Genomic DNA, 23,017 nt, shown 5'->3' with positions numbered 1-23,017 from the left:
AGGCAAAGTCCGCAAGTTAAGTCCAGCTGCCTGGTCAAGCCCTCTGCCTCCCTCCCCAAACACAGTGCCAGCCGCCCCCCGGAAGACGACTGAATGGGGGGCTTCGGTTCCTTCCCTTCATCACCTTTGGATGACAGCGCTATGAATGAACACCCCCCTCAGCAGCCCCCCCCCGCAGGGCACAGGACTTACCTCCCCAGGTGCCTCCGCAGGGCTCTGAATGACTCGCCCTGCCCGCTGCCCGAGCGTTTGGCGGCGCCTGTCAACGCAGGCGGGAGGGACACGCGGCTCGGGGCTGCCCGGCGGCGCAGCCCAGCTCCGCCAGCACCAGCGCCTCTGTCCGGGCCTGGCGGCAGTCCAAGTGCTCGGCTGGGGTCCTCCCAGCTCCGGCAGGCAAGACCGGGGCCCCACCGGCCTGCTGCAAGGGCCGCTTCCCAGGAAGGTCCAGGAGAGAAAAGGCTGCTCCTCGCCGCTTCCACAAGCGCTGAGCCCGAGGGATGGAGACGCAGCGGGACCTGAGCCCGCCACCCGGGCTGTGCGGAGGGATGCACAAAGAAAGAGGTAAAGGAGGCTGCGGCAGGGCGGCGGCGGCGCCGGGGGCGCCGAGAGGGCGGGTCTGGCCAAGCAGTCACCTTGGGCCTACCCTTCTCCTGCCGCCCGGACTAGCGCCTCAGCCTTCCCGCGGCTTGGCACCAGTCACCCCGCAGGGCCAGCGCGGCTTCCCACAGCGCATCCCTCCTGCTCCGCTTGCTGCTTCATCCTCGCCCCGCCACCAGGAGCCCTGCGCTTCCGAGAGAGCCGGCCGGGGCGCGGGGCTGCCTGGGCGGGCGTTGGGACCTTCGAGGGGCGAGGGAGAGAGTTTGTAGCGGCGGAGCAGCTGCGCCTTTAAGGGGCCCTGTCCAGAGAGGCGTCGCGGGCCACTCGCGGAGAGTCAAAGCTGAAGGTACTGAGGGAGAGGAGAGACCTTTGTCTGACTGATTTATGACTACGCCTCCAGCAGGGGAGGCCTGTCCCCGCAGCGGCGGCGGTCCCCTCTCGATCCTGAAGGCTGCTGGATGGGGGGCGGCGCAGCAGCCCCGGCGCAGGAGCCGCGCCTGGCACGCTTCACACGAGCACCGCACCCGCAGGGCAGCGGAGGAGCCACGCCCACTGGCGCTGCTTGGCCAGCCTAGCTGGGCATTGTGGGACATATATACCAGCAACCCGCGCGGTGCTTCTCTGCGCCCCTCCCGCGCTCCTTGGCGAGAGGAGCGAGGCGGTTGCCAACTTTTCCTTCCAGGAGTGATCCCGTGCTTTGAGCCAGCAGCTCCGCGGGGGGAGGCTTCGCCCCCTTACATCTTTTAACGCAGGCAGCGGCTTGAAGGTAGAGGATCAGTACCGGGAAAGAAAGCTGGCACCCCTCGGGGAAAGGGGGCTAACGGGGGGCGTCCTTTCCCGGCTCGCTTCTTCCCGCCATTAGCTTGCCCTGAACGGTGCTTGCTTTAGACAGCCTCGTTTGCTCTTCTGGCGCGGAGTGACCGTCGCTCTTGGCCTCGAGCTCCCCCGAACCTGGCACAGGTGGCCCCTTCCCCCTCCCTCCGGGAGAGGGAGCCGCTGCGCGAGCGACGCCCCGCCCCGCCCCGCCTCCCCGGGAGGAGCTCTGGGCGGAAGGGGTCGCAGGGCTGGGCTGGCAGCGGCGCGGACGGACGGACGGACGGACGGAGGCCGGCATGGCTGCAGCCTGCAGAAGAATCGCCATTTTCGGCGCCACCGGCATGACCGGTCTGGCCACCCTGGCGCAAGCCATCGAGGCTGGTGAGAGGCCGGCGGGGGTGGGAAAAAGCTGCGGGCTTGGGGGGCTCACGGCCCAGGGACGGGCCTCTGGCTGAGCACAGCACCGGAGAGCCGCTCCTGGGTCTGGAAGGACCCGCTCCGCGACATGGGCCGCTCCGCCTCCAGCCACCAGCAATGAGCTCTGCAGGGCTCCAGCGAGCGAGCTCAGCCGCACGCCGCCGGCCCGGACGGGGCTTCCGCCAGACGCACTCGAGGGGCTGCCGCTGGCTGGCGCCCAAGGCCGCTTTCTTGGGGCAAGGAACTACCCCCTCGACCGCGGAACCCGCCTCAGGCGTTGCGGGAAAGGAGTGGGGGAAACAAGCTTCTCCTAAATTCCAAGCGAAATTTGAGCAACAGTTTCCGAATTGCGACTCTCTTCTTCCTATTCCTGGCAACGACCCTGCAAAGTAGGCTTTAACAGGCAGAGTGGCTCACTCAGGACTGAGCTGGGAGTGGGAGCCGGTGGCTAACACGTGTGTGTACCAGGACCCTGTCCTTGCACACAGTTCAGTGCAGGTATAATGGAGGAAAGGGGCTTTTGTACATGCTTACAAAAGAGGATCCGCCAACAGCATTCTCTTCTCCCCACCCCCACCCTGGGGTGGCAGTCACCCGCCAACTGCCTGCTGCTGAGCCTTGTGAGCTGCAGAGATAAAGAGAAGGTGGAGCTATCAGGGGTGGCCAGGACTGGTGTGAAATGAGATGGAGAACCACTGCAACCATTTCCCCTGGTGCGAGGTGGATGGGCAGCGGAATAGCTTGAGCCACTGGGGCAAGATGAGCATATCTGCTTACCGGGGACTTTGGAGAAACATCTGAGTCCAGGAAAGGGTGCTCCTTTTTGGGCAACAGCTTTGGAAAGCTGAGCTGGATATGAAGGTGCCTCTTGGCCACGCCCACCCACCCTGTCTTGTTCCCTCTGGGCTCCAGGGCCCATGCCCTCCAAAAGGGGCTTTGGAGATGGAGGGGTCTCAGCAGAAGCCTTTCCTTCTGTTGCTGAAACAATAACAGAAGGGTGGGAAGGGCCTGCTTTGCCTTGGTCAGCTCTTGCTAACTCAGGCAAGGTCCATCCAGCGCTGTGGGCTGGGCGGCTTCTGTGAGCTGCTGTTGCGCCAATGTTTGTGCCAGAGCAGGCTGGTGAAGCTCCTCTGGCTGGATTAGCTTGCCACATTTGTGGGAGCAAGTGGGGGGTCTTGAAGAGGGTAATGCTTGGAGTGCCCTGTCCTGCCAGCCATGCCATGGCCAGTGCCATGCTCCTCTTCCCACCTGCATCGTTCCTCCCTCCATGGCATTTTTCACTTCCCAGAGTTGCTTTATTACTGCAGCCCCTTCTAAGTTCCACTCCACTGGTCCACCAGCACAACTTGTGACCAGTTACACTGGTACAAGGGCCCGACACCCTGCTTTAGCCATGCACAGCAGGACATAGGATCTGGCCTTTGGTCTGGGCTGCTTTCCAAAATGTTGACATACAATTAATGATTGTCCTTTGGAATAGTTAGTCACAGGAACCAATGAGAGGAGAGATGACTCTTGATTTAATGCTAAACAATATGCCCGGGATCTGACACGGCACATTGCATGGTCTTGGAATGCTTAGAAATGATGCTATCAGGTTCAGCATGAATGTAGGTGGAAAGTTGCTGAGAAGGACCAACACAGCCCTATTTAATTTCAAAAGCAGAAATTTCTCAAAACAAAAGGATTAATGGAAAGAAAGGTGAGAAGGCCCCTTCTTTAACACAACTGTTATAAAAGCATGGCTATCAATGGCTATGCTCTGCCTCCACAGTCGGACGCTCTGTGCTTCTGAAAACCAGTTGCTGGTAGCTGCAGGAGGGGAGAGTGAGGCTCTTGCACTCAGGTCCTGCTTGCGGGCTTCCTATAAGGGGCGTTTGGCTGGCCACTGTGAGGACAGGATGCTGGACTAGATAGGCCTCATTTGGTCTGATCCAACTTCAGGGCTCTTTTTAGGTTCTCATGTTGGCACAGACCAGAAAAAAGAAGCAAGTCCAGAGGGATGCCAGTGTGATTAAGAAAGTCAAGAAGGGAATAAGAGGGGAAAAGACTTACTGCACCAAGTAGAAGAATGACTGATTTTTCCCATAAAAGAAAAAAGCACAAACACTAAAACTAAATGTACAGGTCCAATGTTTCTTATTTTATTGTCTTAAATGTATGGCCTGCTTCCCAGACAGCTCTCAAAAAACCAGGAAGGAATCTGAGGAGCAAATAGCGAAAGGTGGCTGTGGCATTGTCCTTGCTGTTGTTTTGAAGTATGCATCTCCATGCCCTGGCTGCTGATTTCTAGCTTTTAGTGTCCTGATGAGGACTCTTAAAGGATAAAAGAGGACCGGCAGGAAGACAGAAGTGGCAGTAAAATTGTTTGTGGTACTTCAAAGAAGATACAGTTGTTCCCCAAATGAACTCAGTCTCACGTTCAAAGAAGGAGCAAAACAGGCAACTTCAATGCTCAGAGCAGATGAAGCAACTTCCCTCCTAAGCAGTTCAAAAATGCAGCCAGTCTTTGGTTTGGAGAAAAGACAGGGAAAGGGAAATGAGAGAGGTTTATAAAGCAATAAGCATGAGGGAGAAATTTCTTATATAGCGTGAACTTGAGATCACTCACTAGAGTTGGTTGGAAGCAAGTTGAGGGCAAACGAAAGGCCTGATGTGTCTTCACACATCAAAAGTCTTGCCTTGTTTGAGGTCCAGCACCTCTCTGTGTCGCCTTTTGTGTGCCCGGAGCCCTCCTTCCTTCCCCCCCCCCGAAGAGCGTGACAATGGGCCCAGGAGTCCTTGGCTCTCTTTACCCAGTTGGCTGCCTCCCACCCTACGGACCTCTTTCCGACTGCCCTTCCATCTCTCTCTCTCTTGCCCCAGGTTACCAGGTGACGGTGCTGGTGCGTGACCCAACGCGGCTCCCGGCAGAACTCCAGCCGGCGCAGGTTGTGGTGGGAGATGTGCTGAATATGGGGGACGTCGACCGAGCCGTGAAGGGGCAGGATGCCGTGATTGTCATACTGGGCACCCGCAACGACCTCAGTATGAGAAGTGTCAGCGCTTCCCCAGCCCTTCCGCCCTGCCCTGCCCCACAGTCCTCCACTCTGCTGATGTTTGTCCTTCCATCTCTCTTGTGTCAGGTCCCACAACCATGATGTCTGAAGGCACCCGGAACATTGTGGCAGCCATGAACTCCCACGGCATCCGCAAAGTGGTGGTTTGTCTGTCAGGTGAGCTTCTCCACACAGAGCTTGTCTGAGTGAACAGGACCGCTGGGGGTGGAGGGATAGCTCAGTGGCAGGATGCAGGCTTTGCATATAGACGGCCCCGGCTTCAGGTCCCACCTAAAAGGGGTCTCAGGTTGCCCATCAGAAAGGCCTTTCTGTGCCTGAGATGCTGGAGAGCAGCTGCCCGTCAGTGTCAACAGCATTTGGCTAAATAGACTTAAGGCATGTCCACATTTGGAATAAAGTGAGCAGTTCTGGTTGTCTCGCCCCAGAAAGGACACTGTAGAGGTAGAAAGGAACCAGAAAAGAGCAAACAAAATGATCAAAGGTTGTGGCATGAGTCCCCTGTGAAGAAAGGTTGCAACATCTGGGGCTTGTTAGTTTCGAGAAAAGATGCGTAAGAAGAGATGTATAAAGTTACACGCGGCATTGAGAAAGTGGGCAGAGAGAAGATTTTCTCCCTCTCGTAACACCAGAATTGGGGGCCATCCAATGAAGCTGAATGTTAGGAGATTCAGGACAAACAAAAGGAAGTACTTCTTCATGCAGCGCAGAGTGAAACTCTGGAATTTGCTCCCACAAGAGGCAGTGATGGCAGCACACCTGGATGGCTTTAAAAGAGGATGAGAGAAATCCATGTTGGATGATAAGGCTAGCCATGGCCTCTAGCCATGATGGCTGTTCTCTGCCTCCACTGTCGGAGGCCAGTTGTTGGGAATCACAAGTGTGGAGAGTGTTGCTCTTGTGCTCTGCTTGCGGGCTTTCCATTCTGGCATCTGGTTGGCCACTGTGAGACCAGGATGCTGAACTAGATGGACCCCTTTGGCCTGATCCAGCAGGCTCTTCTTAGGTTCTTAGGAGGCAGCTTTGTGTGAGCGTCCCATGCATGAGCCCAGGGGCCCCTGAGATGTGCCACTCATGACAAATGTAGCCATTGCGCTAGTGTCTGGGCTGGAGAAGAGCTGCGCCAAGAGGGCCCCATGGTCGGAGCGAGGCAAGCCTGCCAGCTGGGTGGGCTTTTCACTGAGATCCAAAGAAGGAACGAGGCGCAGAAGGTGGCCATGAGCGAGGTACATTGACACGTGGTTACTGTTGTTAAGGGTTAGGGATTCTCAAGATCCCCTTAAAGCGAAAGCACTGTACAAATGCTTACATTGCTTCTCCTTCACGCTCCCATTTTGCAGATGAGGTGGCTGGTTATTGCCTGAGTCGGATTTGAACTCAAATCCCCACGATCATGTGCAAACACTCCCTCTCTGCTTTGTGGATCTTGAGCCTTCCTCAACTGGGGAGGGGCACCCTAGTCCTGGGACTGCCCCTCCCCTGCACTGGGAGAAATGTGTACCTCCTGCTGCAGGGTCTGTTGGGGTCAGGGGAACTCACAGCTGAGAGCCCCCTCTTCCCTTTCCAACTTTGCTCACAGCCTTCCTGATGTGGGATCTGGACAAGGTTCCTGCCAAGCTGCGGCCAGTGACAGAGGACCACATCCGAATGCAGCAGATCCTAAAGGAGTCAGGCCTGGACTGTGTATATGTCATGCCGCCACACATTGCAGGTGCATCTCATGGCTCTGTGGCTGATGGTGTTCTCCCTGGCTGCGGCCCTTGGGACTGGCCAGAACTGAGCTGCAGCTTCCCTATCAGTGGCATGATAGGGGAGTGGCTTCTGGCTGGGATGGGTGGTGGTTGTGCCTGCTGGGCATGAACATGCGCGTGTGTGTGTAGCAAACTCCTTTACTTATCTGCATATGCAGGCTTCTTCCACTCCCTGCATGCTTGAGGCTGCATGTGTTGATGCCCATCTTAACATGGCATTTACCAGTGTTGTCCCCTTCTAAGAGCTAAATTAAGAGGATAATTAATTACAGCTGGGCCCTCTCCTGAATTCATTCCATTCTCCTCCCTATTAATATGGCTAGACCAACATTTCTGTGTTTAGGAAGGAATACCTGGAGGCACTGGGGCTCAACATTGCCTAAAAGACACACCCTCTGATCCAAAAAGCTAGTACCTCAATCTCGGATGTGTGGGCCCTCTGCCCATGTTCAGGGGAACTCTTAAAAGTGCCATTTGGAGCTTGTCAAAGGCAAAGTAGTGGCTGACGCTTGCCTGCAATGATGTACTGCCTCTGGTGCAAGCCTGGTCCAGTCCATTTTTATTTCTGCATCGACCGTGACCATCAAAGTGTTTTTGTTGCATGCCAACTCTTAGGGTTGCTCCCTCACATGCTCCATTTTATGTTTTCCTACCTGGTGCATGGCTAACTCACCTGGGCTCTCCTCCTCCAGGTGACCAGCCACTCACAGGCGACTACACAGTGACTGTGGACACATCAAGCGGATCCAGAGTCATCTCCAAGTATGACCTCGGTCACTTCTTCCTCAAGTGCTTGACCACCTCCGAATATGACGGGAAAAACGTCTACCTCTCCAGGCATTACCCCAAGGAGTGAGAACGCCTGCAGCAGGCCTGTCCTTCCCTCTCTCTCTGCTCCCTGCAGGCAGGCAAGAGGGCAATGAAGAAGCCTCTTCCTGTTGGCAAAAGGGAATGTTTCCAGCGCTAACCCCCTCTCTACCCCTCCGCCTCATGTGCCAATGAGTGCCGTTGCCCCCTTAATATGAGCGTCAGGGGTGGGGAGCTGCCCCCCACCTCCCTCTCTGCCAGGAAGTCATCTTGCTGCCATTGCACGTGAATGTTTTTCTCTATTAAACAGCAGCTGAGCAGCCCTTGTGGGCGAGATGTGGCTTCCTTGGGCTCAGCAGCCTCTTGTTGGTGCAGGAATGAATGAATTTTAGAATTACAGAGAACTATTGGGCAGAACAACAACTTAAGTGTCTACCAGAAGGAAGTACAGTTTGTATTGTAAGGCTGAAGAGTGACCAATACATGTATTAAATAATAAGATGGCTGGCCAATGCAGTGTTTTAAAAGTTTTGGATTGGATTGGGAGTGGCTAAATATTGAATTTGCTTGAATGTTAATGAATAACCTGGCTCTAAATGTGGCTGAGGAACCTCAGTCCATCTTCTGTGTAACTTAAAAAAGCTTACATATTTGCAACAAGTTAGTCAAATAAAAAGTATATTTTTGGCCTATTATCCTTCATATGCTGATATGACCACCTGGATCCAGTTGTGAGTTGTTTGGATGCAACTTTTACTCCTGTAATCCTTGAAAGCAACACACTGCTTTCACACAGGGGAGGGCTGAATGGGCAGAGACAATGGCCTTGCTTGCCTACTAGCAACAGGAGAGAGGGAGCGTGATCATTGGGGGGGGTGCATCCTACTTGACAGTTGTTGCATTTCTCTCATGTGGCTTCCCAGTCCCAAGCAATACATTGACAACTGCCGTGTAAAACTAGTCCTGGCCTGGGTGCATACACTGCAGGATATGATAGCAGGTAGTGGGCAGTAATTACTGAAGTTTAACTACTTTTCATATAGTTGAATGCTAGTTACAAGTACCTTATTCAAAGTAGTTCAAGCTACATAATTAAATTACTTTTCTTGGAAGTTAACTACTAACAATAATGCTTTTATTCATTTAGGAAGAAAATCTTAAATTCATCATAAAAACACTTTGATATTTTAGGTGTTAGTAACAGTAAAACTGAGAGCCAGTGTGGTGTAGTGGTTAAGGTGTTGGACTACGACCTGGGAGACCAGGGTTTGAATCTGCACACAGCCATGAAGCTCACTGGGTGACCTTGGGTCAGTCACTGCCTCTCAGGCTCAAAGGAAGGCAATGGTAAACCTCCTCTGAATACCGCTTACCATGAAAACTCTATTCATAGGGTTGCCATAAGTCGGGATTGACTTGAAGGCAGTAAAAAAAAAATAGTAAAACTCCTTTTAAACAACTTTGTTCCTGTCAGTGTCTTAGACTCTGGCTTCCTTCCCAACAATGCTGAGGACCCTAGAAGGCAACCAGTTCTGTCCGAAACATGCTGCGTGGTGGACAAGAGGGAAAGATGTGTCCCAACCCAGAAGTAAATGGGGAAGCCATAGAACAAAGGGAGGCTGAACATCCAAAGGTTGTGTAAAGCAAAGTGGGGAGGCTTCTCTGGCCTTCCAGAAATTCCAACTCCTATTGGGTCCAACCAGCATGGCCAAGAGTCAGGGATGTTTAGTGTAGAGAGCCAGTGTGGCATAGTGGTTAAGGTGTTGGACTACGACCTGGGAGACCAGGGTTCGAATCCCCACACAACCATGAAGCTCACTGGGTGACCTTGGGCCAGTCACTGCCTCTCAGAGGAAGGCAATGGTAGACCCCCTCTGAATACAGCTTACTATAAAAACCCTATTTGTAGGGTCACCATAGGTCGGGATCCATTTTTCAGAGTCTACGTCATCACATGCATGACAGTGCTGTCTTCAGCTATAAGGGAAAGTGTACAAGTTGGATTTAAATACTATACCAGTTGTGACTATTGACTCTATTGAGCCCCAAATGAACAGGCCTAAACTTCCTGATAAATTGTAATTCAGCTTTCATGCTAAAGTGAGCTAGTCAGAGATATTCCTAGGGCAGGTGGACAGTTTTTAATTTACACACAATTAAAAACAAAGCAAAAGTTGGCTCCAGACCTCAGCTGTAGTAAAATGCCTTCTCTCTGCTTATTAAAATTAATCAAAAAATAATTATTCCCATCCCAGGCTGATCTCCATCACCTCAAGCATAAAGCTCTAGTCTAGGAGCTACCCGCTGCTGGGTCCCCCACTGGACTCTGCTGCAGAGAACCCAGGCGTCCTGGCTGCTCTCAGAGCTGTGCTTGGGACCCAGGAAGGAGTTTGCGGCGCTACCTAGAGGCCAGGGCGAGGGAAGCGGAAACCACGCCCGCTGCCGCTGTACCTGAGCCTTGGCAGGTAAAGGTCTCTCCCGGGCCAATAAGAGCGCGTCCTTTTCGACAAGCCCACCAATGGGCGCAAAGTCCCCCCCCCCCGCATCTGCTGCCGACGACGTCTAGCTCCTGGAGCCAGAACCCTGCAAAGCCTTCCGGAGCCAAGCGGAGGAGGCCGCTGCGGAGGGCCGAAGAGCCCCGCGAGCGGCTGCTCCGACTCCGCGCGCGGAACCCGCCCCCCCCCGGCCAGGTAAGCCCGCCCACCCGCTGCCCTGTGCCAAAAAGCCCCCGGGGTACGGGGCGGGGGTCGGTTGATGCGGACTGGCCGCCTTTGGCGCGTCGAGTCCAGGGGCAGTTCTCCCCGGCGGGCAGGCGCCTCGGCCTCAGCCGGCGTCTGTGCGCGTCTCCGGGAGCTCCTCGCTCCTTTAGCCCGGGTGGCGCTCTAGTCCGGGACTAAGCTCGCTTGCTTGGATTTGACGGAGCGGCTGAGCTCCTGGCTTGCTTTTCGAGTCACCTCCGCTCGTCTCCTCGCCACGCCGGGAAGGGCGTTTGCGCTGCTGCGGGTCTGGGCGGCGCTGTCGAGTTTGCATTTCGGTCTCTGGGCGGCCGAGGCTTTTCCTCCCTCTGCACGTGAATGGCCCGAGGCAGAGGTGGGGGCGGGGGGCGCCGCTTGCGCCAGGCTGGCCTCGAAGGCGGAGAGAAGCGCTCCCGGCGCCGCCTCAGCACAAACATGTCCTGGCCTCGTCCTGGTTTTTTTCTGTGCTGTAGACCAGGGTTCGAATCCCCACATAGCCATGAAGCTCCCTGGGTGACCTTGGGCCAGTCACTGCCTCTCAGCCTCATGAAAACCCTAGTCATAGAGTCGCCATAAGTCGGAATCGACTTGAAGGCAGTACATTTACATTTACATTAGGCCCACAAGGGATGGCAACCTTTTCCAGGGCCCTTTGGAAATCTGAGCAACAGACCAGGGCAGCACCACAAAATGGGTGCTGGGGGGCCTTGCCTAGTCAGAAACCTCCAAGCTGAGGACTGGTCAGAGGTGCCATCTGAGCCCCAAATACCAAACCATTATCTGGCTCTGAAAAGGGGGGGAGTGGCTCCCTTTCCAGAGATCACGCTGGCCCAACTCTGCAACATCCACGCATGAGGCACAGCTCAGCGTTCTTATTCCACCACCACCACCCCCAAGAACTGGCGACGATCACACCCTTTTAGACAGGCGATGTCCCTTGCATTGTGCGCTGAATATGGACCCCCTCACACGATAGAACTCAATGGGGGCATCCAACGAAGCTCAATATTGGAAGACTCCACACAGCCAAGGAAAGTACTTCTGCACACATCTAAACTATGGAATTTGCTCCTGCAAGGTTTTGTGCAAATTCATGGAGGATGGCACAATCAGTGGCTACTAGCCATGATCACTATTCTTCCAGTGCCAGAACCAGTTGCTGCGAATGCCAAAATGTAATTCTCCCCTTCACCACCCAGTCCAGTTTAGTCCAGTCAGTATGTGTAGTGGTTAGAGCAGGTGTGGAGAACCTTTGACCCTCCAGATGTTGCTGAACTACAACTCCCCAACATAGGAGGGATAAAATCTCAAGATGCCCAACTGGAATTTTATTTGGTTAAAAAAAAAGATGCTTACCCATTTTCGCTATTTTGAACTACAACCCCCATCAGCCACAGTAAGCATGGCCAATGGTCAGGAATGATGGGAGCCAGAATTCAGCAACATCTGAAGGGCTAAACATTTCCTTAAGGGGCTAAAGCCTCCGCTGCCATCTTGGTTGATGGCTCACGTGTGTGCTATGTGCGCGCATCCCTGCCATCAGCCAAGATGGCGGCAGAGGCATCAGCACCTGAGGGAAACCTTGGCTGCCATTTTGGTTTGGAGAGACAGGTAGGTGGAGCCAGCAAATGGGCGGGTGGCTTGGAAGCTCCCTCCCTGCGTGGATCGTGGAAGGGGAGCGCCACTCCTCCCCCACTCTATCCAGGGTCCCCTGTGGTCACAGGGGCCCTCGGCCAGGGCCCGACCTGGCCGCCCTTTGGCACCGGCCCTGTTTACAAGCCTAGATATATTTCTGGGCTCCCCAGTTTGTATGGATGCATCCAAGGGATGGGAGTCCAAGGTACATAATCTGAGGAGAACAACCCATTTTGTTTACTTACCTTTCCACCAAGTGGATCCTCCACTTGGCTCACAGCAACTATGTACAATGGTGTGGTTGCATGCTGTGTGGCTGTTGCATCCCCCTCTCCCAAGTCCACCATCCTGATCTGTTTTCTTCCACCATTCCTCGTGCTCCAGGGAAACTATGGCTCCCAGCTTGAAGCGCAAATTCTTTGAGCAGGACCATGCTTCTGCTGAGAGTCCAAGCTGCTGCTTCCAGGAACACAAACGTCGCTCATTGCTGCACACTGCGCTGGGGAAATATGCCACAGTGGTCAAGCCAAATGAGCAGGACTTATACAAGACTGTACTGCTCAGGAACACCATCCTGCATCTCCAAGAAAATGGTATCCAGCCCCGGAGCCAAGGGAACCAAGAAATGGTCTTTGGGCCGATGTCCCAGAGTGCTCCACCTTGCCAAGAAACAAGCCTGGATTGCCTGCCAGAGAGCCATGCCCCAGAAAGTCCAACATCTCTGATGGAGCCATCGAAGGAGCCTCAGCGTGCAGTGGACAATGGGCAGGCCAAGGCATTTGAGATGGGCAACAGTGCTTGTGCGCCATCTGCCTTCTCCAGTGACATCAGACTGCCTGGTCTGCTCCTGGATCCATTCCTATACACTGCTGGTGAGCTCTTATATTTTAGAGAGGGTCTGCAGCAGCAGGAAGTGGGCAGTGGTCCAAGTCTGTCTCCGGCTGGCCCCAGAGCTGAGTATCCTTCTGGCTGGCCCTCTGAAGATGCAGCTGCAAACCCAAGGCGGGAAGCCGGTATCTGGGATGCCCTCTCTCGGGAGGAGCTGCTCTGTGATCCCCTGTTCGGCAGTTTTGAGATCTTGACCTCCAGCTATGCAAGTGACCTGCCTGCAGACGATCTCTTCTCAGACATAGATACGTCTGAGTTTGAGAGCACCCTGGGTGCATTGCCAAGTGATGCACAGCTGCCTTTCACTGGCATGGCAGACCAGGCTGCAGCTGGGAATCTCCCCCAGGCTGAAGCTCTGCCCCTTCCCCGTCAGAATGCAAGAGAGATTAGTAGCCTTGACCGTTACATGGAGTTCCTGCTCAGCTCCTAAAATGCTCCTCGCTGCCTCTCCAGATCCCTTGGATTTTGAGATGCTGCAGTTGTTAATGTTTACGGGTCAATTGACCCCACCTGCCATGTCTTCCCAATGCCAAGGAACCAATGATGGGGTTTACAGTAGTAAATTAATTAGCTTTTTAATATTGCAATATTGGTAAAACTACTTGAAAGGACCCAGATATACGACTGGACTCTTGTTTGCTGCAAGTGCAATATATTTGCTGTCTAGAGGGAGGAAGAGAATAATCTGGGTAGTGAAAACTTTAGTCGTCATCTCTGGTAGACTCTTGGTCAGGCTGGGGCTGGAACAAGGCAAATGTTGCCTCAGGTGGGCTGGGTGGCTTCTCCCTAGCTCAGGGATGGGGACCTTATAGTCCTCTCTGGATGTTGCTGGGCTACAACTGCCATCATTCCTGGCCATTGGCCATTCTGGCTGTGGCTGATGAGACCTGGAGTCTAGCAGCCCTGGAGGGCCACAGGTTGCCCATCTTTGCCCTAGCAGGTGAGTGTCTCTGTACCAAAGCACATTTTCTTGAGGCTGCTGCTGCTGCTACCAACACCACTGGGTATCTTTTGCTAGCCTCTCCTCTTCCCTGCTGGATTTAGAATCCCACATTGCTACCTCTTCTGAATATATGGCTCGGTTGGCTGGACCAGTCCTAGAATTGCATCTCTACTACCTCCTTGAAGCTGGGCTGCATCCTAGCGATGCTGCTGCTGCCTTCTGACATTTCATGCGCCTGCGTATGGCCGCCTGGATGTTTTTAGTCCTAGCTGCATAACGGCCATTAGTGTTGCACAACCTGTTTGGGAATGGCCAGTTTTCAAGAGTGGCCCCTTTTTGACTTGGTGGCTTCTGCTCTTGGCTCCCCAAATATGCACCCATTGTGGTCATGTGCCCTCGAAATGTGCTGCTGTTGTGCCAAAGCTCCTGTGTAGTTCTGTTGCAGATCCTCTCACTTCCCAGAATAGTAATTCTTCCTGAGATGTTGAATTTGGGAAGTGGGGTCTAAGGGAACCTAAACCTGTTAGTGACCTGTGAATCTCAGCATTTATCCAGATATGCAATAATGAGTTGAAACTCATGGCAATATTCGTTTATGCCTTGGCAAACGTTTGTACTGTTTGCCATTCCCTGGGTTGATGCTCTGATTCTTTCCTGTGAGTGGGAAGCTTTTTCACCCTAGTTCTAGTTCAACTAGTATAATCCAAAATACTTCCCCATGAAATCCCTCATTGATTGAGAGCTCCAAAGGGAACAGGGAGCATCAGGTCATTCTTAAGGCTATAAATGCCCCTTCTAGACTTCTGGGTATCTGATTTGATAAATACTTGAAGAAGACAAATTGTGTTGCTCTCTGGTTAATGCTGCTGTTTATATATAAAAAAGTGTTAATAAATGTAATAAATTATTGCTTAGTATGTTAAAGGGGGAGGGCAAAGGATTGACAAGTGTGCCCCTGGCCAGCTTCCAAGGCAAGATGTCCCTCCTTCCATCACCGACACATTGTGACTACAATGAGGCTATTGTCTTTCTTTTACAATTTTACCTGACTAAAAAAAGTCTTGCAGCTCCTTAAAGCTCCTATTTATTATATATAGAATAATGGACTCAAGTTGCAGGAAGCCAGATTTCAAATGAGTATCAGGAAAAACTTCCTGTTAGAGCCATATGACAATGGAACCAATGACCTAGAGAGGTAGTGGGCTCTCCGACACTGGAGGCATTCAAGAGGCAGCTGGACAGCCATCTGTTGGGAATGCTTTGATTTGGATTCCTGCATTGAGCAGGGGGTTAGACTTGATGGCCTTGTAGGCCCCTTCCAACTCTACTATCCTATGATTCTATTGCATAAGGTTTTGTGGACCACAGTCCACTTCATCAGATGCACAAAGGGGTTTGGGGAGAGATTGTAAAAAGTGAGGTCAGAGGGAAATGAAATGCAGATAGTGATAATTCCATGCTTAACTGTGGTATTTCACACCGCAGATATTAATGACACAGACATTGTGACATTGGTAAGCCAATTAATCTGTTTTAGGAACTAAAAAGCCTTTGTCTTGGTTCAATCCACAAGCGATAGCATTGAAACTCTCGATATCTTGTAATTCAACTATTTTATATTGCATCCTCCTTTTGAAGTTCCTTTCTTCCAAGATGGTCACTTTATAAGGTCATTTACAGAGCATCTGGGAAGAATGAAACTGTTACTCCACTGGCTTTTGCATATTGTAATTTCTGATGTCTGGTTTGTGTCCATTTATTATTTTGTGTAGAGACTGGCCTATTTGTCCCATGCAGAATGCAGCTGGGCATCGATGGCACATTCAGGTGGTCCACGGCATGTCTCCATTAAGTATCATGTTGATTTTCATAGTATTGCTTCTTTTACTTTTATATTACAATTTGAATTCTATGAAATGCAATAGAAGAAATAAGAGCAGCAATACAAATACCATTAAAAACCGTGCTGCGTTTAGCACAGTGCATACCAGTTCCTGCAACATAACAAGCCGAGAAACAATTAAGTGCCCCCCCCCCAAGACCATCAGCAATTTTCAAGCGGTCGGGGGGGGGAGTCTGAGAACCACTGCTATAGGTCACATTGGAAGATGAGCAGATGAACTTCTGGTGTTGTGGGCGAGATTATTAGGTCCTGCAACAGTGTTGCTAGAGTAGACAGGACCTAATAAATACATAATTAGCACCATCTGTACTTTCCTGCATTTCATTTTCCTATGACTTCACTTTTTACAATCCATCCCCCACAAACCATGTGATATATATTCCTATCACTCAGGTTTTTAAGGTGCCACAAGTCTCTTTGGGTTTGTTTGTTTTTTGGTGCAAAAGACTTGAAATTGCTAGTCCTCTGCAAGAATGTGATATGGGGTGCTCTTAAGTGCAATGTGCACCTTACGGATACCTCTGGCTTAGCCTAGCGGCTAAATCCATGCCTCTGAGTGTGCCAGGAAGAGGGAGCCATTAAGGTTCCTTTCAGAGTAGTGTGAGGTGGACTCCTCTCCTGGCCCTCCCTAAGAAATGTTGCAGCCTCAGGCTTGTCTTCATTCTTACTAAGAGTCCCTGGAATTTTAACAGCTGAAGAGACAGACAAGAGAGCATTAATGGTTCTGATGCTGGAGTATTGGGCTATGCAAGTAACTCTTTTGAAAGTTTCTGCTTGATTTTGCAAATAAAGTATCCCATTCTAGTAGTCTTGTCTTGGCTGCTTTTCCTGGACTACTTCAGGGTGACCTTGAAAGAGTTAGGAGCTGATGAGGATATATAGGGTAATTGCTAAATTGCTATTAATAACAAGAGTATTTATTACCCACCCTTCACCCAAGGGTCCCAGCGTTACAACTGTTTTAAAATACACCATTAAAAACAAAGCCAGCCTAAAATCATAAAATAGGGTGGGTCCTAAAAATATACATCTCAGGTGTCAAAAGCCAGGGCAAAGAGATGAGTCTTCAGCATTTGCCTAAGACCATACAGTGAAGTTGCCAGATGCACCTCTGTGGAGAAGGAGTTCCACAACTCGGGAGCTGTCACAGCAAATGCCCTCTCCCAGGCCACCACCACCCAAACTTCCACTGGTGGCGGAACTACCAAAAGGCCCCCCTCTGCTGATAACACCCGAGAGGGGCTGCTGGGAAGGAGGCGATCTTTGAGATCTAAGTTGTTTAGAGCTTTAAATTCAATTCAATTAAACACTAATATAAGCACCTTAAATTGAGCTTGGAAAGAGGCGGGGGGGAATGGGGGCACTCCCCCAGAGCTGCGCTTCACTCCCCAGGATTCCATTTGGGAAATTATCTTTTTAATTTGTGACATGACAGACATTGACAGCCTCCATTTAAAGAAAACTAGTTTGTTTTAAGGACAGGAGCAATTTAAGAATAGGACCCTCTGAAAAATTCAGTGAATAAGGCAGGGTGAGTACGCAACAAAAGCGTCCTCTGGAAGAGCCCCCAAAATTCTGCTCACTGAAGACTTTCCCTGAGTGAGGATGGATTTTTCATGATCGCAATTGCCCTATAATTATTTAAGCGATCATGAAAAAAAGCCATATACTAACATGACCCTTGAAGAGTTAAATATTAGAACTTTGTATTATGGGCTACAGTTAGATTCCACCCCTTGGACTTTCCTTTGCTTTGATTTTCATTTTCAATTGTGCTATCAAGTCAGCAACAAAGAAGCATGTTTGTTTGTCTGCAGTAAGAAATAATAGTTTATTTTGTGTTTATTATGAGTAGGGCAGGATTGTGTGCCTGTTGCTGAAGGGTGAAATAAAGAGATAACTCAAAGGGATCTGAAAAATGGCCACTCTTTTAAAGCAACTTCTATATTAACCATCATAGTGGCTATTTTTTTCTTGATGGCAAAGGATAAAAACAGCCCTAGAGGAACATAAATATTGCTGTGTATATTACAGTTAGCTGGTTGGCTGGCTGGACAGCTAGGCTGTAACCCAGACATAATTTCTGGTTTTCCCAATATGTGCAGCTCAGCATGAGGCCTTTTCAGGGTTTCTTGACAGAAAAATCAAACAGTAAAAAAAAATCTAATTGCTATATATTTTATATTTACTATATATTTTGTAAGGTTTTTTTTTCCAAATGTGCTTATGGGAAGCAGCAGAATGGCATGAGGGTATTTTCAATTTAACATTGCAGAATGTGAAAAATCCATGCTGGCTACAGTATACAGCCATTCTTGTGGCTGTATAATCCCAGTCTGCGTCTGCGTTGGAATTGATTTTTAAGATGTTTTCAAAGTTGTTTTTTTAAAAGATGTTTTAAAAGATGTCTTGTTTTAATATGTTTTGAAGTCTTTTGTTTTTGAAGTGTTTTAGATTATCTTTAGTGTTTTTGTTTGCAGCCCTGGGCTCCTGGGAGGGTGGGATATAAGTTTAATAAATAATAATAATAACAATAATTATAATCTCATTGGTCAGGGCTTTTCCAGACAGGCTGAGCGCTAGGAAATCTCCTTAGCTCCTGGATGCTGTGCAGGCATTCTTTTCATTTCCTTTCTAAGTTTTCACCCTTAAATCATGTGCCAATTACTTGTAATTTTTTTGCTGTTGCAAAACCTCCCCTTCCTGCCTGAAAGCAACACAGGAGAACAGAAGAAAATGTCCACTTCTTAAGGTCCCACTTGAAAGGGAACCCCTGTGGTCCGTCGTGGTAAAACCATGTTGACAAATCCAAATGGCACAATTTCTACCCCTCTCAACATCCGTCAGCCCTGGAGGATTCGTCATATAATGTGTCAAAAGTACTCCTTTTAATCTGTGAGGCTTGCGTTGTGCTTGTAATAATGTATTTTTAGAGCAACCTTCCCCAAACCGGTGCCCTCCGGGGGTTTTGGACCACTGCCCCCACATCACGCGGCTCGACCAGCCGGGACACCAGCTTGGGGGAAGGTGATTTAGTTCCTACACAAGGAATGCTTCCCGTGACATGACCCTGTTCCCTACCCCCTTCATGTTTGGCTTTTGGAGCGGCTGCCCCCTGCCCCTTACCTTTATCTGACTGCTGCCATTTTGTTCCCTGTAAATGGACATGGGGGGGGGTTACAACGGCGAGAAAGGTTTGGGCGTAGGAGCTGGGACTTTTTCGCTGGCACCCCTGCCCAGTCGAAGCTCTCTGGAAGACTTTGGCCCCAGTCGCTCGCTTTCTGAGCCGCACCTACCTCACAGGCTTGTTGTGAGGCTAAAAGGGGGTGGGGCCTCAGATTGCCCCGCATGTCGAATGCCTCGAGGCATGTGCAGAGAGCCTTTCCAGCGCATGCACGGAGGACATTGGCTCGCGTTGCTGAGAGAGCAGCCGCTCGTGCCGCCCGGGGCTTAATCCGGAGTCAAGCCGCGTCAGCGCCTACCCACGTGCCAAGCGTGAGAACTTCGTTTCTCCCCCCACCCATCAGTGAGCAGCTCCCCAAAGTCGTTTCAGCGCGCGGGGACTTGAGGGCCTGTCCTCGGAACGGCTCTTCGCGCCTTGTCACTCCGCTTTGGGGTTTATGTCGATGTTGCCATTAAAAATGCGAGCCGCTACTGCGCATGTTTCGGTTGCAGTTTTAAAAGACGCCCTCCCCCAGTCCCGTTCAAAAAAAGCCAGTGCCCCTCCCCCGTCTCTGCTCGGCATCCTCTCTCCCTGAGCCGGGCGGGGCGTCCTCCTTGTTTGTTCCGTCCGTCCGTCTCTCGCTTCCCCGCAGAGATGAGTCGTTCTCCCGCCCGCCCACTATATGCAGATGAGGCGCCCGTCTGGGCTTCCTGATTGGTCGCCGGCGCCCCCACGCCCACGCAGGACGAAAGTACCAAAGTCCCACTGGCGGAAACGGGGAGATTCGATCCCGGAGCGCGGACAGGAAGCATGCCGCCTCCTGATTGGCTGCGCGCCGCGTTCCAGACCCTGCTGATTGGCCCCTGAGGAGCCAGGTATGTAAAGCGGGGGGCTCACTGCCTGTCGGGGGGGGGCGGCGGCCGGGAGACGGCGCTGCGCTTGCTGTTCTGGCTGAACCCGATCGGGAAGGGGAGAGGCTCGGGCACCCGCCCGCTGCCGCCGCCTCCGCATGAGTCACTCTTCTCTCCCGCGCCGGGCGGCCGAAGAAGCGAGGCTGGCTCGGAGGGAAGGAAAGGGAAAGGAAGCGGCTCTCCGGCGCCTGGACCCGCGTGCACGCGCCCTGACCGGTGGGTCGGCTGGAAGCGCCGGGGAGGCGCTGGACCGCTTCTCAGAGCCCCCGGGGCCTGTCCCGATTTGCAGCGGGGCAGGCGCGTCCTCTTCGCCGGAGAGCGCGGGGGAATCCCTGCCTCCGCCCCCCCCCGAGAGTTATGGGGCTGCCCATTGCTTAGGAGGCGGAGGGAGGAGGGCGCTTCTTTAGCCAATAGGGTGGTGACCAGTCCGCCGCCGCCCACTTCCAGGGCCGGAGGCAGGGCGGGAGGGGCTAATCCAGTTCAATCCAAACCGTAATTCAGAGCGGTTTACAGAAACATTTTAAAACCAACTCTCAAATCTGTAAAAAAATACAAAATAGAGCAAAGATGTCAATAAAGTTTATGTGGTATCCAGAATTCTTCTTGTGTAACCTTTCCCAACCAGGTGCCCTCCAGACAATGTTGGCTGCAACACCCATCATGTGCCGGCTGGGACTGATGGGACTTGTCCCAAACACCTGGAGGGCACCAGGTTGCCAAAGGTTGCCCTAGCATATTGGTGCCCAGGAGGCTCTGCCCTCCAAGCGTGGAAGTTCCCTGCTTTGTGTGGGAGGGAGGACCTTTCTTCTGGGAGGGGGGCACGGTCTTCTGTTGCGGACACTTTAAAAGAGGCCACGGAGTATGGAGAGCTGTTAGGCGGTTGCCCACAGGTGCTGTGCCAGCTGCCTCGCTGTTTGGGCCCTGTGCCCGCGCAGAGTCCAACAGCCTCTGGTTTTCTTTCCCTTCCCCAGAGACCTGCTGGCCAAAGGCATGAAGCGTAAGCGGAGTGAAGATGAGGCAGGCCCTTCCGCAGCTGCCCCCTCTGGCTCCCTCGTCAGCCTCTCCGTCTCCAAGCTGCACCGAAGCCTTCAGCACGTGGAGCCCAACCTCCGCCACTTGGTGCTAGTGGCCAACACCCTCCGGCGCATCCAGGACGAGATGCTGCAGCCGGCCACAGCCCCCATCCCCCATCCGGACTTTCTGGCTGATGGTGGCTGCACAGTCCCCAGGGACGATGCTGTAGGTGCCTTGGCCTGCACCCTCCAAGACACTTGCCAGAGGCCGGTGCCACCATCCTCTCTGGGCCCCCCTGTAGAGGAGCTCCTCCTCTCCAATATGGACTCCTCTGTCTTCTCCACCATTCTGGAGGACCTGAGTGGCTTCGGAGACTTGGTGCACCCCTCTGTCGCCCAGCCTGAAGGCGGCCAGCTGTGTTTGCTCAGCCCAGAGCCTGAACGGACTTCTCACCCTCGCCCCTCCAGCCCCCTGGAGATTCTGGGCCCCGGCACCTACCTGCTGGAGGATGGCCTAGAGGGTGTGTTTGAAGACATAGACACCTCCATGTACGACTATGACCTGTGGTCCACCAGCCTCCCCACCTTAAAGGAGGCCTTTCCTAGCACTGAGGACGAGAGGCCAGGGCTGGGCGACCTTGACTATCTCATGGACATGCTTGTGGAGGCCCAGGAGCTGTGATGAGAGGCGAGGAGAGGGTTGGAAAAGACTCTTCAGGGAACCATGGTTTAATCTTGGGATGGAGCAGGGAACCATGGTTTAATCTTGGGATGGAGCAGAGCACATGCTGCCTTTTTCAGAACCCCTCCCCCCCATTAGTGGGAGGATCCCAAGGAGGAAACAGAGAAGATGGGGGTTAATGGTGCTGCAGTTAATATTGTCTCACATGAGGCAATCACTGCCATGTGTGACAAAGCAGTCTTTATTAGATCTTGTAGAAAGCCATTCCCCAAACTTCCTGTATGAGATAATCCCTCGAAACAGAACTGTAACCAACTTGAAATGCACTGAGTTCGGAGTTCTGTTTCGGTAGGAATCTGGGCATCTCCAAGAGGTTGTGTTAAACAGATCACCGGCTATGATAAGATTCTGCAGTGGCTTTTTTTAAAGACATAAAACACTCTTCTAGGACTTGGGAATGGATTTTCCATTTGGGAGGCTTCTCCCCCCTGCCCAATGGGCCAGAGTTTGACTAGGCTGATGTGTGTCGACTGACTTTGCTTGTTTTCAAAGAAGCGCCACCTGAGTTTCAGGCATCTTGAAGTGCCTGTTTTATGAGATCACTCCACCCCCTCCCTTCCACAACCTCCCTGGAATGTAGCGAACGCCACTTCCTCCTACACACCTTGGCTAACTCCGCTGAATTGCACAGGCGGGAAAGGCTGGGCTAGGCGTGCGTGTTTGCAGGTTTGTGTACACAAATATATCTGGACTGTTGTTGCTATTGAGTGCTGCCTTCAGGCAACGAACGGTTGTAAGACTGAGAGGATAATTTATTGTCTGAGTGCCAAGGACTAAAAGCTTGAAGATCCATCTACTATCTATGTGTCAAATTGCTCTGTGTGTGTGTGTGTTGGGAATACACTTGAGGGAACTAGAAGAGGTCTTTGGCTAGGACACTCTAGTGTACTTTCCCTGTTCCCAAACTCTCCCAGAGACCTCTGAGCCACCCTTAGCAGTAGGTATGTAATAGCGCTCTCTGCTTCACTACCTAGGCCTTGACTATGAAATGCTCAGGTTTGCAGAAAAAAGGCCCAGACTCTTTTGGCCTGAAGATGTGTTAGTGGCCCCTTTGGAAAGTGCCAGGTGCTTCATTCTGATGGCATGATCCCCCCCCCCGCCCCGTAGACTGTGAACCCTTTCCAGCAGCTGTTAGGGAAATCCCTCCTCGGTGGCTTCAGGCCTGCTGGGCCCCTTCAAACAGGGACCCTCCTAGGACTCCCTGGTATTAAAAAATCTGTTCTTGCAGCAGAGAAGTTGGCTGTGCCTTCCTAGGGTGCTGTATTTCACTGGCAAATAGGGGGTGAGGAAGAGATGGGCAGTTCACAGTCCTTCCTGATCTCCCAGGTTGTAGTCCAACACTAACCACTATGCCGCTCTGGCTCTGTTGCTTAGATACATCACCTTTATTTGGGGCCTGGCAAGGAAATGTGGGGGTTCCTTATTTGATGTCCGGGGGTGGTGGTGGATACAGCAGCTGAGTGGAGTTTTGCTCCATAATGAGTTGTTATTCTCATTAATGTAATACTTGATGTAGATCCACACCTAGAAAAACAAACATTCATTTCACTTTGAAAAGTTGTTCACAGCATCTGCACTAGCAAACAAAAAGGGATGCCTGTTCCTCTCCTTCTTCTTAGGCTTCCTAGAATGGGATTTTC

The 23,017-nt window shown here is 52.0% G+C and overlaps 4 protein-coding genes across 8 annotated transcripts in view; 3 read left to right on the top strand and 1 right to left on the bottom strand.

The window, feature by feature from the left end:
- Positions 1-1,546, bottom strand: part of SPTBN4 (spectrin beta, non-erythrocytic 4) — a 59,013-nt gene extending 57,467 nt beyond the window's left edge. For 3 of the 4 annotated variants that reach the window (XM_061597399.1, XM_061597400.1, XM_061597401.1), the window contains exon 1: positions 193-1,540. The gene's annotated coding sequence lies outside the window, so the exon portion shown is untranslated. Of the gene's footprint in view, positions 1-192 lie in introns of all 4 variants that reach the window. The other variant, XM_061597402.1, reaches the window with a different exon arrangement.
- On the top strand, positions 1,376-8,139 carry BLVRB (biliverdin reductase B). Its single transcript, XM_061597406.1, has 5 exons — positions 1,376-1,794; positions 4,696-4,857; positions 4,956-5,045; positions 6,466-6,597; positions 7,330-8,139. Exons 1-5 carry the CDS (start codon positions 1,710-1,712, stop codon positions 7,491-7,493), a joined length of 633 nt encoding a protein of 210 aa, XP_061453390.1. The 5' UTR covers positions 1,376-1,709; the 3' UTR covers positions 7,494-8,139.
- A 1,751-nt stretch (positions 8,140-9,890) lies between these two features.
- Positions 9,891-17,715, top strand: LOC133370361 (uncharacterized). Its single transcript, XM_061596570.1, has 2 exons — positions 9,891-10,134; positions 12,199-17,715. The coding sequence occupies exon 2, from the start codon at positions 12,206-12,208 to the stop codon at positions 13,130-13,132; it is 927 nt and encodes a 308-aa protein (XP_061452554.1). The 5' UTR covers positions 9,891-10,134; positions 12,199-12,205; the 3' UTR covers positions 13,133-17,715.
- A 1,554-nt stretch (positions 17,716-19,269) lies between these two features.
- SERTAD1 (SERTA domain containing 1) lies at positions 19,270-22,176 on the top strand. 2 transcript variants are annotated; one of them, XM_061596572.1, is made up of 2 exons: positions 19,270-19,586; positions 20,594-22,176. In XM_061596572.1, the coding sequence occupies exon 2, from the start codon at positions 20,613-20,615 to the stop codon at positions 21,315-21,317; it is 705 nt and encodes a 234-aa protein (XP_061452556.1). In that variant the 5' UTR covers positions 19,270-19,586; positions 20,594-20,612; the 3' UTR covers positions 21,318-22,176. The 2 variants fall into 2 exon arrangements, with proteins under 2 accessions (XP_061452556.1, XP_061452557.1); XM_061596573.1 differs by lacking the exon at positions 19,270-19,586 and adding an exon at positions 19,604-19,838.
- Positions 22,177-23,017: the final 841 nt, after the last annotated feature.

Source organism: Rhineura floridana, chromosome 15, assembly GCF_030035675.1.
Source record: "Rhineura floridana isolate rRhiFlo1 chromosome 15, rRhiFlo1.hap2, whole genome shotgun sequence".
Lineage (NCBI taxonomy): Eukaryota > Metazoa > Chordata > Lepidosauria > Squamata > Rhineuridae > Rhineura > Rhineura floridana.
This window is presented reverse-complemented; position numbering and strand designations above follow the sequence as displayed.

Excerpts from the sequence above, each read along its gene's own strand:
- BLVRB (XM_061597406.1), top strand. The coding sequence starts at position 1,710 with ATGGCTGCAGCCTGCAGAAGAATCGCCATTTTCGGCGCCACCGGCATG. Across the intron at positions 1,795-4,695 it reads GGCGCAAGCCATCGAGGCTG|GTTACCAGGTGACGGTGCTG; the intron begins GTGAGAGGCCGG and ends CTCTTGCCCCAG. Across the intron at positions 5,046-6,465 it reads AGTGGTGGTTTGTCTGTCAG|CCTTCCTGATGTGGGATCTG; the intron begins GTGAGCTTCTCC and ends CTTTGCTCACAG.
- LOC133370361 (XM_061596570.1), top strand. The coding sequence starts at position 12,206 with ATGGCTCCCAGCTTGAAGCGCAAATTCTTTGAGCAGGACCATGCTTCT.
- SERTAD1 (XM_061596572.1), top strand. The coding sequence starts at position 20,613 with ATGAAGCGTAAGCGGAGTGAAGATGAGGCAGGCCCTTCCGCAGCTGCC.